The sequence below is a fragment of the Phalacrocorax aristotelis genome, chromosome 1 (genome assembly GCF_949628215.1).
Source record: "Phalacrocorax aristotelis chromosome 1, bGulAri2.1, whole genome shotgun sequence".
NCBI classification, from domain to species: domain Eukaryota; kingdom Metazoa; phylum Chordata; class Aves; order Suliformes; family Phalacrocoracidae; genus Phalacrocorax; species Phalacrocorax aristotelis.
In genome coordinates, this window is record NC_134276.1 from 160,591,108 (window position 1) to 160,605,525 (window position 14,418).

Below are 14,418 nucleotides of genomic sequence, written 5' to 3' on the forward strand. Positions count from 1 at the left end.
TGCAATGACAGTCCAGCTGTGCAAGCTGAGGACCCCAAGCCCCCTCACCTCAGAGCTTGAAAACCACTTCAGTTTCAAGTTAGCTGTGCACAAAGGAACGTTTTCCCCCATAAAGCAGACCTAAAGCAGAAGATTCGTTGCCACAGGATGTTGCGGATGCCAAAGATTTAGACGGGCTAAAAAAAAAAACATTGAGACAAATTCAATAAAGAAAAGGCTATCACAGGTGACTTCAAAAAAATTTAAAAAAAAAAAAATCTATGGCCAGGAAACCCCAAAGCCGTTGATTGCTTCAAAAGTATGGAGGAGAAGTATCGCCGAATCTTGGCGCTGCTCCCTCCGCTTTAAGTACTTGCTATTAGACGCTGTCAAAGCCAGAACACTGGAAGACAGAGACCTTCTCTCTGACCCAGAACAGCCACTTTCATGTCCTCGATAGGATAAAACATCAATCAACAGGCTGTTTTCTCTACACCGTTTGGTTTTGGTCCTCCAACTGATCATTTTACATACTACTTCTAACACACATGCCATACTCCCCAGTGCTCCTATAATTTCAGAAGGGGAAATCTAAATAAGATGCTGTCGTCCTTGCCAAAATAACTGAGGGGCTTGGGAGTCTCCAAGACTCTTGCAGACATCAGGAAACACTTCAACGGTCAAAAAGTACATCACAGGAAAAAAAGCAGTCTCCTGGTCCTCTCCCAAGAAGGATGACTCACATCTCCTCTCTTTAACCCCAAGCAGAGATGAGGAATTGCTCAAATCAGAGGACTCAAACATGAAAGGAATTTGTATTACATCATCCAGCCCATTTCCTGCCAACGCCTTACAACCCCAGAGCTTTGGCTGGACTATTCATCAGCAAGGTAATCGTTACTTCCCTTGAGAAGCTCTTCACAGGACTGAAGGACCTTATTGTCAGGATGTCTTCCCATGTATTTGAATTAGATGCAGTCCTCCTTAACTACTACTTCTCGTACAACTTTTCTCCACGTGATTATTTTTTCTCTTGTTACCGAGTAACAGCGAGGCACGCTTTGGTATGGAGCTTGCCAGGGGTGTTTAGGAAAGGTATTAGAGGTTCTATAAGGAAAGGATTCTCTGCCCTGTATTCAGGGAGGCTAGAAAGATGGCAGATGTGAGGGAAAAGGGAAATAAATATATGGCCAGAGCAATCTGTTTGCCAGACTTGTGTCAACTGCAAGACACCATGCTTCCTCTATTATTTAAGGATTTTGATGGTAGGGAATCAGCTAAACAGAAACGAAATGGGAGATTTGGGGGAATGTGGCCAATATAAACACAGCAACTTGGTTTAGAGTGAAATTTCAGAAAGCAGGTTTATAACAAGCTCAGTTATTTAGTGGTGTCTGCATTACAATTTTTTCTAATCCTAATTCCTGAATCTTTCCTGCAGTTTCTTTGGGGTGTAATTGGGGCTTGAGAAAATAAGGAACCACTTCTTAGCACTTCAAGTGATCAACCAACTGTCTTACCAAGACAGTCCTGGATTTGGGGGAGAAGGATTACTAGATTAGTCTTGGTAGATCTCATCCTTCCACTTCCAACTCATCCATGATTGTGGATGTGCTTGAACTTCTGTCTGTCACCAACTCCTCCTTCAATTTTTAGCTAAATAATCTGCTCTCTTTTTTCTTTCCTTCCCAGGTATCATGATTTACATTACTTTTAACCCAACTCTCTCCACTCTATCAACACTGTTTTACTTTCTGAATGTGCTGAGAGTTATAGAGCTGGATGCACTCCAGTAAAGGATGTCTCAGGAACTCCTCTGCTCTTGCAGCAGCAATTGCCTTTCCGTAGCACACCTTAACTGTCCCACATCCTTTACAGCTTAGGTGCTAAATGGTAAGCCCCCAGCAGTTATACCACTACACACCTTTGAAGTCCTCTGTGTGCAGCTGCCTCACAAATGCTTCCCACCTCCTGAATATGTTGGACATTTTCGGCCAGACCATATTCTCTAAAGTGAAGCTTGCTATTTGCCATGGAATGTTGCAGTTCAGTCAGTAACAGAACATCCCTTCGGTCCTGTCTAGTACAGAGTGAAAATATTTCACTGCTTGCCTTAAGAGAGGCCGTGGAAGCCAGGAAGCGGTAGATTTGGCAGTCTTAACCCTAATTCACCTAGCTTTAAACATAAGGAAGATGTTTAGAACAGTTTCCCCTCATTAGCTTGGTCCTACCCCAAATTCTGGGTTGTTTGCTTTCAAGCAAAGAGGCACTCCTCAGAAGCACCAGGAACACCAAGCCTGGTCTTCTTCATTTTATACAGAGGATCTCAGGTGCTTCATCATCTTTGTCCTGACTATTCACTTAAGGAGTGAGGTGCTCAAACTTCATTTAAGGTCTTTCCAGAACGTCCTTCAGGTTAAGCACTTGTATTAACTACACTCAGACCAAAGTGTAAGCAACAAACAAACCAAAAACCCACAAACAACCCTCCTTTCTAGCTCCTGAATAACTTAAGACTTCTACCGCCACAATTCCACCAGTTACCAAGCCAGTGAGCATACACACTAGACGGTGTATTTTCATGGTCAGTTACAAGCAGGAAAACAAAAACCAAAATGCTTTTAGGAACACTACTTGCAGATTTAAGCTCTTGAAACAGGGAGTCTTTGTTCTGAGACTAACAAACTAGAGCGCTGGAGAGACTGGCTGGTGCTACCAAGGTACAAAAAAAAAAGTGGCAAAACCATTTTCCTCCGGAATGTCACTTTTTATTTGTTTTATGACAAGAGCATCTCAGTCTGTCAATACTCTACCAAGATATTTTTGTGGATATTCTAATCCTACTGACCATGCAGCTGGCAATCAAGTTGTGGCAGTATCTCCAAATTCACACTTCATCCCCATGACAGAGAAGAGGAAGGTAGGTAAGAGAGCCTCAGACCACACAGACTAGAGGACAGAGGCTTCCCCCTCTGAACTCTCTGCCAAGATCCCTGCTGCTCACTGCAGAGGGACCACTGACAGGAGCCGCCAGCTCCAACAGGAAGTGACCTGCTGTCCTGCCTCCCCATGGGAGCTCACGCCCGCCCTTCACATCTCAGGATGAAGGGCTTCCTTGTCAAACTCCCCACGTCAGGAGAGACTGGGCAAAGAAAACAAACTGGACAAAAAAAAAATCAACAGGAGAAGCTTCCTGTTCTCACAGACTGCTGTGACCTTCATTCACCCAGACCAGCTTGTGGCCCCGGGGAGGGGAGTGCACGCAGTCACCTGCTATCTACAATGAATGCCCCAACAGATACTCCAGAGCAGCAAGTGAGTAAACACCCAGGGGACCAGGCTGAAAATTGGAGAGGATTTAACAGCATTTCACCTTAAGCTTGAACTCAAGCCAAGGGGACAGTGACAAAGCTGCTCCTAGCAGTTGCCATGGGCACCCACGCTACCTTGGGCTGCAGTCTCATCTACATACACGAGAACAACAGGTCAGGTCTGGTCAGTCTCACATGGAAAACCTGCCACCAAAATTTAACCAAAATGATGTTTCCACCATGTTAGTGCCGAGCCAATGGCCCAGGTTGATTTAAGAGTTGTACTCATGGAAGTATAAGCTTTTAAAAGAAGCTTCAGACCAACATTCTAACCCATGGTAATAGCTGATGATCTCTTTCCGTAACAGGAGAGGTATAATAGCTCTAATATCCTGACCCAGTTCTGGCGTGTGCAATTACCTCCAGCTTCCATAAACTGTTTTCTCCTCCTCTCTTCCCTTCAGTGGCAGCTAAACAAGGTGTTCTTGCTCATTTTGTCTCCTGTTGGGGAACAAAATTATTCTGTGCAGCTGCCAGATTCTGCCATAGAAGTGCCAGTATTCAGCATTCAAACAAATTTCAGGTATCATGTCTAATATACTTCGACATGAAAAGCACTAGAGCAATATGACATAGGCCTTGGCTATATATAAAACAAGCTGGCACAGTTAGCACGGAATAGCTTTCTGGAAGCAGAGTATTTATTCTTGATGAGTTTGTCTATGTGTAAATGTTATATCAGTATAGCTGTACCAGTCATTTTCCATGTTGAGACCAACTCATAGTAGCTCAGAGCTGTTTGTCACAGCTTGGGAACCGAAGCAAGGAAGTCTTGGTTCACTGCATTTTAGGCAGGCACTGATGTTACAAAACAAGAAACACCATTTTGTTGGCAGGCCCAACAGAGGGATAAAGAACTGAATAGTCCCTAGGGAATAAGCTCTCCTCACCAAAAGACTTGGTTCTCATCTTGGATAACAATGTTACACTAACACTTCCAATATTTTCCTTTTTTGAGGGATTCATTCCTGTCATCAGCATAGCTCTGGAAAAAAGGAGGGGCATCCTGCCATTCCTGTACGTGCATTAGGCATCCACAGAGCAAACCTTGAATTTTTGAGAAGAGTCCCAGAGAGCTCTCCAGCTCCTTACAGGGCTGTAATATAGTGCCAGTAGTGCAACACTTCAGCAACAGAAAGCCTTCTCTTTTTAGGCAAACTTACACCATTATGATTTAGCACACATGCTCCCCTGGCCCTCGCACCACAAAGAGTCCAGTAAGGCAATGCTCTGGCAGGGCAGGTGAGGAACATGGGGGCTGCACAACAACGCAAAGCTCTGGGTTACCATAAAGCAATCACACAACACTAGAATTAAGAGGAACACAGCCTCAACATGAACCCATCTCATTTGCCCCAGTGCTGCTGCCTACGCATGATGATGACAGAATGCTTAAATATTTGGGAAAGGATACAAAATAAACTTCGTACTGTAGACCTAAGCATTCCCAAATGGCCAAAGCGAAGACTTAAACCAATCACATATTTTAACCGGCAGGAAGAAAAACTACAATAATCTGGAACATCTGGGTACGATTTAACCACTAGAGGGTGTAAAAACAGCATCGTGAAAGGTTCGCAGCCAGCAATTAATGACATTTAGAGCTTGAAGGAGTGAAAAGGGCATACAAACAAGTGAAGGAGTAGGATGCTACCTAAGGTGAAAAAAAGGGCAAGTTATATCTACAGAATTTCTAGCAGGACTATTGTGATCACACGACGAGATGCCCTGAAAATAAAGCTCAGCTTTGCTACTTCCACTAAGGAAAACATTGTGGTAAAAAGCACAGTGTAAGTATTTACAATAAAGAAATGCAACGGTAAAGAGCAAGGTACAAAAACTTACATTCACCAGCTTAAATCCAGCTCCTAATCTGAGAAAATATGACACAATTGCTCCTAAATCTCATAATTACTTTCTTACAGGGTCAGGATTGCTACGCATACTCCCACACCACTTCCTTTCTCCTTCCCCAGTGCAGAAAGGCAGGTGATGGATCAGCCATTGCTGCTCTCCCACACCAGCCACAGTCTGTGGCAACAGAGGATTTCTTTCTCAGCTGGTATCATGTTAGAAGCTCCCAATCAGATTAGCTAAAAGCCTTGAAACCTCATTAGTGAAAACCAGACCTGAATTTAAGCTGCTTCATGGCCAAAAGCAAGGCAGAAGGACAAACACCACAGATCAAGATGTTACCAAGAGCAGAGAAGAAAAAAAACAAAGCCAAAAAAAGATTTTTACAAGTATTTGCTAAAATTAAAACACACAAGTTGAACTGAAGCTGTTTGTCCACTAAGAAATTTCCATAAACCTCTTTGCCATCTGAAATACATATGCACACTGGCTAGTATACGTTACTTCCCATGCTCACCCACAGAGAGCCCTCCAGGTCTGCCCAGGCTATAATTCTCAATTCACACACTGGCTGCTGCACAGCTTTCCCTGCCCATCTCCGCTGATCTGGTGACCTGCCAGCAACAGCAGTTCTGGACTTTCAAATCAGAAGAGTTATTAAGGGATGAGAAAGAGGAAACCTGTGAAGCGGGACATACTGGTAGTCACCAAAATGAAACACCAAGATGACCCAAAAACACCCCTAAATCGGTACAGCAAACTGCAAAATAGGGTGCAGAGCGTGCCACCAGAATGGAAAACAAAAGCAGATATGAACTGCTTTAAGGATCTCAGACTGGCTCTGCCTCTCAACCTAGCATACCTTACTTAGCCTGGGTAGAGCAGGAACACAATTCCCACAGCATCCCAACGCGTAATATTTATTTGTGCGGGTTAACAGTTTAATATCTCCCAGTAGACATTCTGAATAATTTCCTCCTTTATGGAAATTCATACACACATTACAAGCACCAAAGAATTGCTTCAATTGCTGAGGCTGCACTATGCTGCACTTCCTTCATAAACACATCTCCTGTTAAGCTGCTGCTGCATATACCCAGGCCTCATGAAGATACGATGAAAATTACTTTCTTTATATAGCAGTACCTGTGCGTATTAAAGAATTTGATTGTTTTGTTATTTGCTCATTACTGAAATGTGCTGCATTATTGATTTTCCGTGCATATTAATTTCCTGTTACATTGGTTCATACTCTGCTTTGCAGTAGCACTGCAGAACACCGAAAAAAACTCCATTCTAAGAAGGGAGATTTAATGTGTGACGGTTGTATCTTACAACCCATTAAATTTCATTTGTTCCAAAGCATCTCCTCCTTCCATCGTGCAAATTCATCAACTGGGATTTCTCCGTCTTCTGCTAGGAGGCAAGAGAATGCTTACAGATGCAATGCACTGAAACTGTAATTTTTACTGCTGTAGGAGAACATCCTAAATAAGAGTATAGGGCAGGGGCCCTGCTCTACTTGAAAGGAAGGTATAACAAGTTCACAGATACTAGAAACAACCCAGTGGGACACCTCATTCCCTGCTCTACCAACGAAGCAGACTCTCACAAAAACTCAGTGTTGTTTTGTTCCCAGATGCTAGAATTACAGCAACAAGTATAAAACAGGGACAAGCATACACTGGCACTGAACATCTACATTCATTAACACTGAGGAGATATTGTGGGAGCTTAGGACAGGGATTTTAAGTTACTTTTTTAAGAATAAAGAATTTCCTGAGCCATTGGTAACGTGAATCATGTTTAACCCCTTGCCAGGCACGTTGCCACATACTGCTGGAGGCCATAAAAACCATTCCATTTACCACATACATCTCCACAAGCATTCCACAACAGAACAAAACCATTTCCACTCCATAATAAGACAGTCAGGAAGCTGTCGGACAAAACATCCGTAAGTGTACGGAGACGTGCACACACACATTTACTGCAATCAGACTCTTACTTGATTGTCTCTTGCTGGGTATCCATGATAACCTGAAGTCAGAGGCTCATTCTGCAAGACAAGAAAACAAAGAGTGAATGTAGTGGGAATAGAAACCAAAGAATTATATGTCTGTCTTAACTCAGCCAAAACCAAGAACCTGCCTGAAATGAGGGAAGAATGAGCTAAGATTAAAGTATTCTGCTAACTTCCTATTTTCCATGTAAGCCTATATACCTAAAATTCATTTCCAACTCCATATGCCAAATTGTGCAGAAAGAAAAAAAATATCAAAGCCATAAAATAAACTAATCCTACCTTACCCTCTAATTTCAGTTGTGTATAATTCTTGTACTTTTCCAAAGAATTCACATGCAAACTTCATTTACCATAATGAAAACTGAACAAAACAGAACATAAAATTACAGAAGCTTCTGCCCAACTTGCCCATTTTCAAGAAATTTTTCCCTAAACATAAGCCATAGAAGTGTCAATCTTCTCCTTTTCATAAGTATACTAATAGCTTAACATGAACTTAAAAAGCAGTTATTGTAGCTTCAAACACCCCAGTAAGCCCTGAGCAATACCTCACACACTCCCAACGGGATATCAAACCTCTAGACTTTCTTCCTTCACCCCAGAAGGGACTCAGAGTCTACATTTTTTTGCGTTATTGGCAGCCCCATCACACCGCTCTGCGGGAATATATGAACCTCCAACACTTCTGGAATTTCTCCATGAAATTCCCAGATGTGTCTCTATTCTAGCAGTGCAGTGGGGATTAAGATAACATACTTCACAATACTTCCTAAATGTTTATTTCTGTTCCTTATTTTCTGTTACTCTCCCCCAACACCTCCTGTTTGAAATGGGGAGAGGGCACTCACACGCACTCCACACGTGCATCTTTCTCTCTGGGTGGAAGATAAACTAAACTAGACTAAGCCTGCATCAATTCTACCCTGGTACCCCTGTGGTTTCAGGAGCAACTCCTGGCAGAATGTTAGGAGGAAGAAAGAAGGCAGTTGCCCCCCACAATGAGTTTTTAAGTCTGCTCCTATCTCTTGTTATGACTTGTGATGGGGAACTCCTAAGCCAGCCCTGCACTTTCTCCAGCAGCTCTTGGGTAAGGGGCAGGGGGAAGAGGCTCAAGGGGAAGACCCTGACAAAACACAGCAAAACAATCCCAAAGTGTCAAAAGCAAAGATATTCTGGGCATGAAGCTCACCAAGATGTACGATCGCTATCAGGAATAGTTTTTGTTCAGATGTTTGGGGTTTTGTCCTGGGATATTTGGGTTAAACAGTCCAGCTCCTACCAGAGAGGTGTCTTCTGCTCCACACAGGACGTGTGTGGCTGCTGGCACAATTTCACAATTTACACAAGAACACTTTAACACAACTTCTGCTAAAAAGCAAGGTGCTAATAATTCAATACAGGGACTAGCAATGCTATTTTAAGTTCATATTCATCCTCCCTCTCTTCCTCTTTACCTCAAACCTGCCCAGGGAATTCTCCATGGAAACTTGCCAGGAAACATCCAGCCTCTCCTCAGTCTCCCATGCTAAAGCTACAGGAACACGCCCAGTATGACAGCTTCAAGGACAACAAAACTTCTGGCAGCCAGTTTTGGGGATTAACAGTAATTAATTAGGTTGACCACCCTGTGAGTACATTCTTCTCACATACTAATAGCCAGCAAGCAGGTAAAGCGCAAAACTCCAGAAATAATACAGAAACAGAAGGAAAGACACAGAAGTTGGAAGAAACAAGTGGTACTAACCGCTACAGTACCACTGTACTGTACACCAAGTGGTACTACAGTACCACCAAGCTTTTGGGTTTTAACTATGAACTTAATTAAAACCCAAGCAACATCACAATGAAAACGGACAGCTGGTACTTTATCCCAATGTAAGAACATGTTATAAAAAAAAGTATTTTGATTGATGTTTCTCCCACACACTACAGCTTACCAATTTAGGTAAGTGCAATAAATGTCCACCTTGTATCAGGAGATATGGCCTTTTCCTGAAAGGCCATTCCAGGTACACTTTTAACAGTACTTGTACGCCCACCTGCAAGGTCAGTACCTCAAACATACTTGTATGCCAGTCTTTCTGGACACCTTGGAAACCAGGAAGATTTCCACACAGAGAACAAGGAATGAACGGACGAGTTACCACTGCAGATACTAAAGATATGGACAGTGAATACAAGCAGAAAGTTATAACGAGGAAAGGAAAAAAGAACTGTTATCCTCAGGATGATGTTCTTCACATCAGGGGCTAACCAGAGGGACGGTCACTGCGAGGTTGTGGCAGAAAAGAGACAAAAAACAAACTTCATGGGATTTCCATTCTGAAGTCAAAGGACCTGGATGCCCAGAAACCACCTCTAGAAACAGAAGGGTTTCATAAGCAGAAGCAAATCATGAGTGTGTAATTGTCTTTCTCTTCCTTTTCACAGGGACCTGAGGGCAGCCCACAGTATGTAAGAGGTCAGAAATAAAGAAGAAAAATTGAGTGGAAGAGGGGGGGAAAAACCCCACAGGTGGTAATCTCCGCTTTGTTTTTTGGAAGACAAACCCCACAAATCGCAGATTAAAACATTTGAGTGATATGGTTGCATCAGAAGGTAAAAGACAACATGAAAGAAGATTACATTAGGAAAGCAAGAGTTTGGAGAAAGTAGAGGTTAGAAAAAGAGTAGCAGCTGGAGCATTAAGGTCACAAAAAGGCCAAAGATATCTCTGCCTTTCATACAGCAACGCTGCCACCAAGTACTGAACTCCTTGCAAAATCCCCGCTGTGCGTATCATTGCTTTAATTGAACTTAACTCTCCAAGAGAAGGCAGGAAGCGCCTAGGGAAACCGTCTCCCGCCAATAATCTCCAGTGCTGCCAATTTTACAGGTCACTAATGGTGAATCCAGGGCCTGTTGCATGATTATTCCATATGGAGTTTGCTTTTGTTGAAAACTAAACAGAGCAAGAAGTGAAAGCGTTAAACTCCTGTGACTGGAACAGGACAGTCCAGCAACATCCAGACAGAAAACCTTAGGTAGCAGGCAATCTAAGGCAGCAGAGGCCAAGGATACAGCTCAATCTCCTCTCTGCCTGCACATGCACAAAACCAATCTCACAAAATGGAAATGGGAAGACAGAGGGGGAAGATTTAACACAGATAAATACCCTGCTCACAAACACAGAGGGACTCTGCCTCCTGGCAGCAGCCTGGTGGGAGAGGGAACCCCCAGATAACTCCATCTCTCTCACGGCTCCCTCCTGCCAATTACATCTGTCTTTCAATATCAACATGCAACTAGACATTCGTAAAGAAATTGAGTTAGGCAGCACTAGCCTGCAAAATCAAATCAAACTGCCACTGGGATGTTTCATTACTTTGTTTACTACTGAAAGGCATTTCTCAGGTACTTGCAATCTGCTTCAGAGCAGGAAGAAAAAAACTGGAAGCTAATACAGTACGTCAGCTTTCTACAACACATATTGTGATTTTATTCAAACTGTACCAACGCTCTCACACATGTGCTTCCACACTTCTGTAGGATGTATGAGCACTGTGGTTGTACCCCAGTAGTAGACTCTGTGCCAGCCAACTGGATTCAACAGTATGAAAGTCACAACTCAGTCAAATCCACTAAGCCTTTACCCCCTCCCTTTACTTCAAATTTTCCCACTTCTTTAATTTCCCAACCTTGCTAACACAAGTTCTTTTCCACTAACATTTAAGGTCTGCCACAAACTGCAAGCCACGGGTACAGTCTTGGGTCACAAGCTAAACACAGTACAGCCATTTGCAGAAAACTCAAAAGCAAGGAGATGCTCCTGCACTAGCAGTACAGCCAGGCTTTGGGGCTGCCGGGTTTTTGACACCTTTCAACTTGATAAATTTTAACATGAGTTGCTGTCTATAAACCAAACACCAGTAGGAAGTGATCAGCTCCCCAGGTGCTATTAACTTATGAAAGGCCACAGTGGACTGGAGTAGAGTCAGTCCTCTGGAGAAAATATCACAGCTGTAAACATAATGGAAGGTCTGAAAGCCCTCTCACCCTTTTCTTAAAAATAAAACTAATTTTAGCTTAAAGAGACAATAATTCTTTGACCTAACTTGACCCCAGAACAAATGAATTTTAAATCACAGACTCACCATTTTGCCAGGCACAACAATCAGTGACGCCTGATTAGCAATTGTTTCTTGACAGCCAATCTAAACCTAAAGCCTGCAGATTAAAATTCTGCTGGTATGAACTGTTAGCCTCGTGAGTCCATGCATATTTCCCCAGCTGGAGAATCAATTCCTGCTGAATCCAAGCTTCAATTTGAAGTGTTGACTACTTTTGGTTGCAAAGATAACCTCAGAAACACGACCAGGCAATCTCTCTTCCCTGAGTCTGCGGCATGCCTGCTTTCCTAACAATGCTGGCAAAAGGGGAGTGAAGCTAATGCAATTCTTTTGAGTTTCACAACCACTGCCTGGCTCTGAGCAAGAGCAGCAAAGCCAACACGAGAACAGCTCATCTGCCTCTGCTGTGGCTGCCCCTGAGCGCTACCAGCAGCACAGCAGCCTCGTGGCTTGGACAGAAGTGGCAAGGGAGAGCCCCAGCTCCAGAAAGTCAGAAACCCCTGGACTACACAGAGCAATGAAATGAAGGCAACAAGAAATTACTTGTTCCTCCTGAAAGCAAAATGGGATTTTAAAGTGGTGAGATAGCATGAGTTACACGTTTATCAGAGGCTTGTGCTAGACAAACAGAAGGCACTTTTCTAGCACAAAGACATTTACCAAAGAAAAGGGCTGAAAACACTGGCAACCAAGCTATCAATCTGAAAGTGATGGTTGCAAAAAAGTAAAGCTCACCAGCCAGACACAAATCCCAGCACTGTTCACCACAGCCTGTTGGTTTCACCTTTTTTTTCTTCTTCTTCTTTTCTTCTTGCATAGCAGGAAAAGCAGAAATCCTGTGCTTGGAGAAGGGGAGTCCTGAAAAGGCATTTAGTACTTCAACTGCAGCAGAGCACTAGTGAAATTGCAAATGCCTTGACCTTATTATCAGCTACCAAGAAAACAGGTAATTCTTCATTAGACTTTACCTGTACAAATTACTGCATATAAACAAAAGGAAAATATCTGCTTCTTTGTCCAAGCATATCTGATGTGTTCAGTCTTCATTCTCAATTGTCTGTGCCATCTCCCTACCCCAAACTGTCTGTGGATAAAATTAATGGGAAAAGCAGCATATGAGGCTGAACTACCAATTATTAATGAAAAACTGAACTAATGTAGTTTTTAAATGGATCTTAATGTCACCCTTCTCCCTCGATACTTACCCTAATTCGATATATAGCTCTCGCTAATCACTCTGCAGTTCCAATAACTGAATCTATAGTGTGGGACACTTCCCTTCAGCTGTCTTCACTTTCAATTAAACTTGCTTGTCGGCTTTGGCCAGTTTCCAGACACGCAGACGTCATCTAGCAAACCACTTCCATTTATTTGCTTCCTTGTTAAGCGTCCTGACATCAACAACCTATGCTCACAGGGACACAAGTAACAGGACTTGCATTCTACTCCTCACCCATCCCTTTTTTGGGGGGATTAAAAGCCCAAGATTTTGACAAAAGGCGCTGCACCAAGTACACTGCACACCGCTGTCCTTGATGGTGGGGAAGACACATGCTGGCTGGGAGGGCCGCGGCTTCCCATGCCTGCCCAAATTACTGAGGACACTTCTTGAGGGACAGAAAAGCAGAGGTGCCATCACTAGCGCAATGCTCTGGTCACGGGGGGCCTCATGCCAGTGGCTGCCCCGGCGGGAGCAGGGAAACGCCCATGGGTTCCCTGCTCCAGGGCCTGGCGGAGGTCAGGATGGAGGCCCATCTGGGCCCTCTTCCTTCCTGGAATTCTGGCCCTGTTGTCACAGCGACGGTGGCCTCCGGCAGGGCCCCTCCACCCCCACCCCAGGTTTCCCCTTCTCCTAAAAACATCATGTTTTCAGCAGGAGTCTGCACAACGTGGGACACATGGGATGGGAGAGCTCCTGTGTGGGGCCCCGACCGCCTCACAGGGCTCCGGTCCCCTGAGAAGGGAGGCAGCCACCGGGGTTCCCCCACCTCCGGCCTCTCACCAACTCCAGTCCCCCAGCACAGGGGGGTCCCTGTCCCTGGCACCAGGCCACAGCTCTCCAAAGCTGGACCCGGTACCCTGGACCCCCAGGCTGTCCATGACCCCCCACCACAGGGCCTGCAGACCCTCCTCTCAGCCATCATTAACAGGCAGGAGCCTAGGTGGGGCCCGGCCGGAGGAAGGCCAAGCTTGCCAGAGGCTCTCCTGGTAGGAAGCCCAGTGACACAGTGAAGACAAGAAAGGAAGGTGATGTCAGATTAATAAAAATAGCCTTCTGCCCTGACCAGAGTTTGAATATGTTGGAGCAATTAGCTAGGCAAGTCCACCAAGACAGAACAGGGCAACTTTGGGGGAGGTCACGTCCCTGTCAAACAGAGCCCCGTTGAAGCCACCCAAATGTGTCAGTGCAATTTCCTGTATTTGAAGTACATATTTTCTTAACTCCAACCTTCTGTTCCAAGAAACCCCATATATACACTGTAGGAAAAATAACTGGTTGGTATAGCAGAAACTGCAGAACGGAATACACTCAAATATACATCTGACCAAACCACTCAGAAAGATGGTATTTAAACTGTCAGGGTCTGTTAAAAAGTTCAGTATGCAACGAGTTTACAATGCACAGTCAAGTTTTAAGTTGACAGCATCCATATGAAGTTAAAATAGATGTCTAATTTTGCAGAGAGAAGGGGGACTTTCATAGACAGAAAGCACTTCTGCAGCTAAAATGGAAGAACTAAATTTGAAGTATTTTACAGAGATTCTTTATAACAGTGCAGATTATTCCCTGACTTTTTTTATTTTATTTTAAAATTGAAGTAGCTTTTTGGAGGTCAGAAGAAGCTTTCCACCAACTGGTTTTTTCATTTTCCAGATCAGCCAAGGGGTGTTTTCCGCTTCTCAAAGAGATGAGTTTTCATTAATTTAGTGTAATTTAAATGTGCAAAACACAGACTGTCTTTTGGACTACATATGGCAGCAACCTAATACTGCTCTGGGCATAAAGGAAATACAGCCTGCCTCTGCTGGTCTATGACCTACGCTGGCAACAATAGATCCAGCGTGAGTTAAAGCCCCT

At 43.8% G+C, this 14,418-nt stretch overlaps 1 protein-coding gene across 16 annotated transcripts in view; it reads right to left on the bottom strand.

The window, feature by feature from the left end:
- RBFOX2 (RNA binding fox-1 homolog 2) overlaps positions 1-14,418 on the bottom strand; it is a 168,276-nt gene that overhangs the window by 124,811 nt on the left and 29,047 nt on the right. For all 16 annotated transcript variants that reach the window (XR_012657548.1, XR_012657543.1, XM_075076150.1 and 13 more), the window contains exon 2: positions 7,213-7,263. Coding sequence is in view for 14 of the 16 variants with exons in the window: in XM_075076150.1 (XP_074932251.1) it covers positions 7,213-7,263 (51 nt within the window). In the remaining 2 variants the exon portion in view is untranslated. The remainder of the gene's footprint in view (positions 1-7,212; positions 7,264-14,418) is intronic.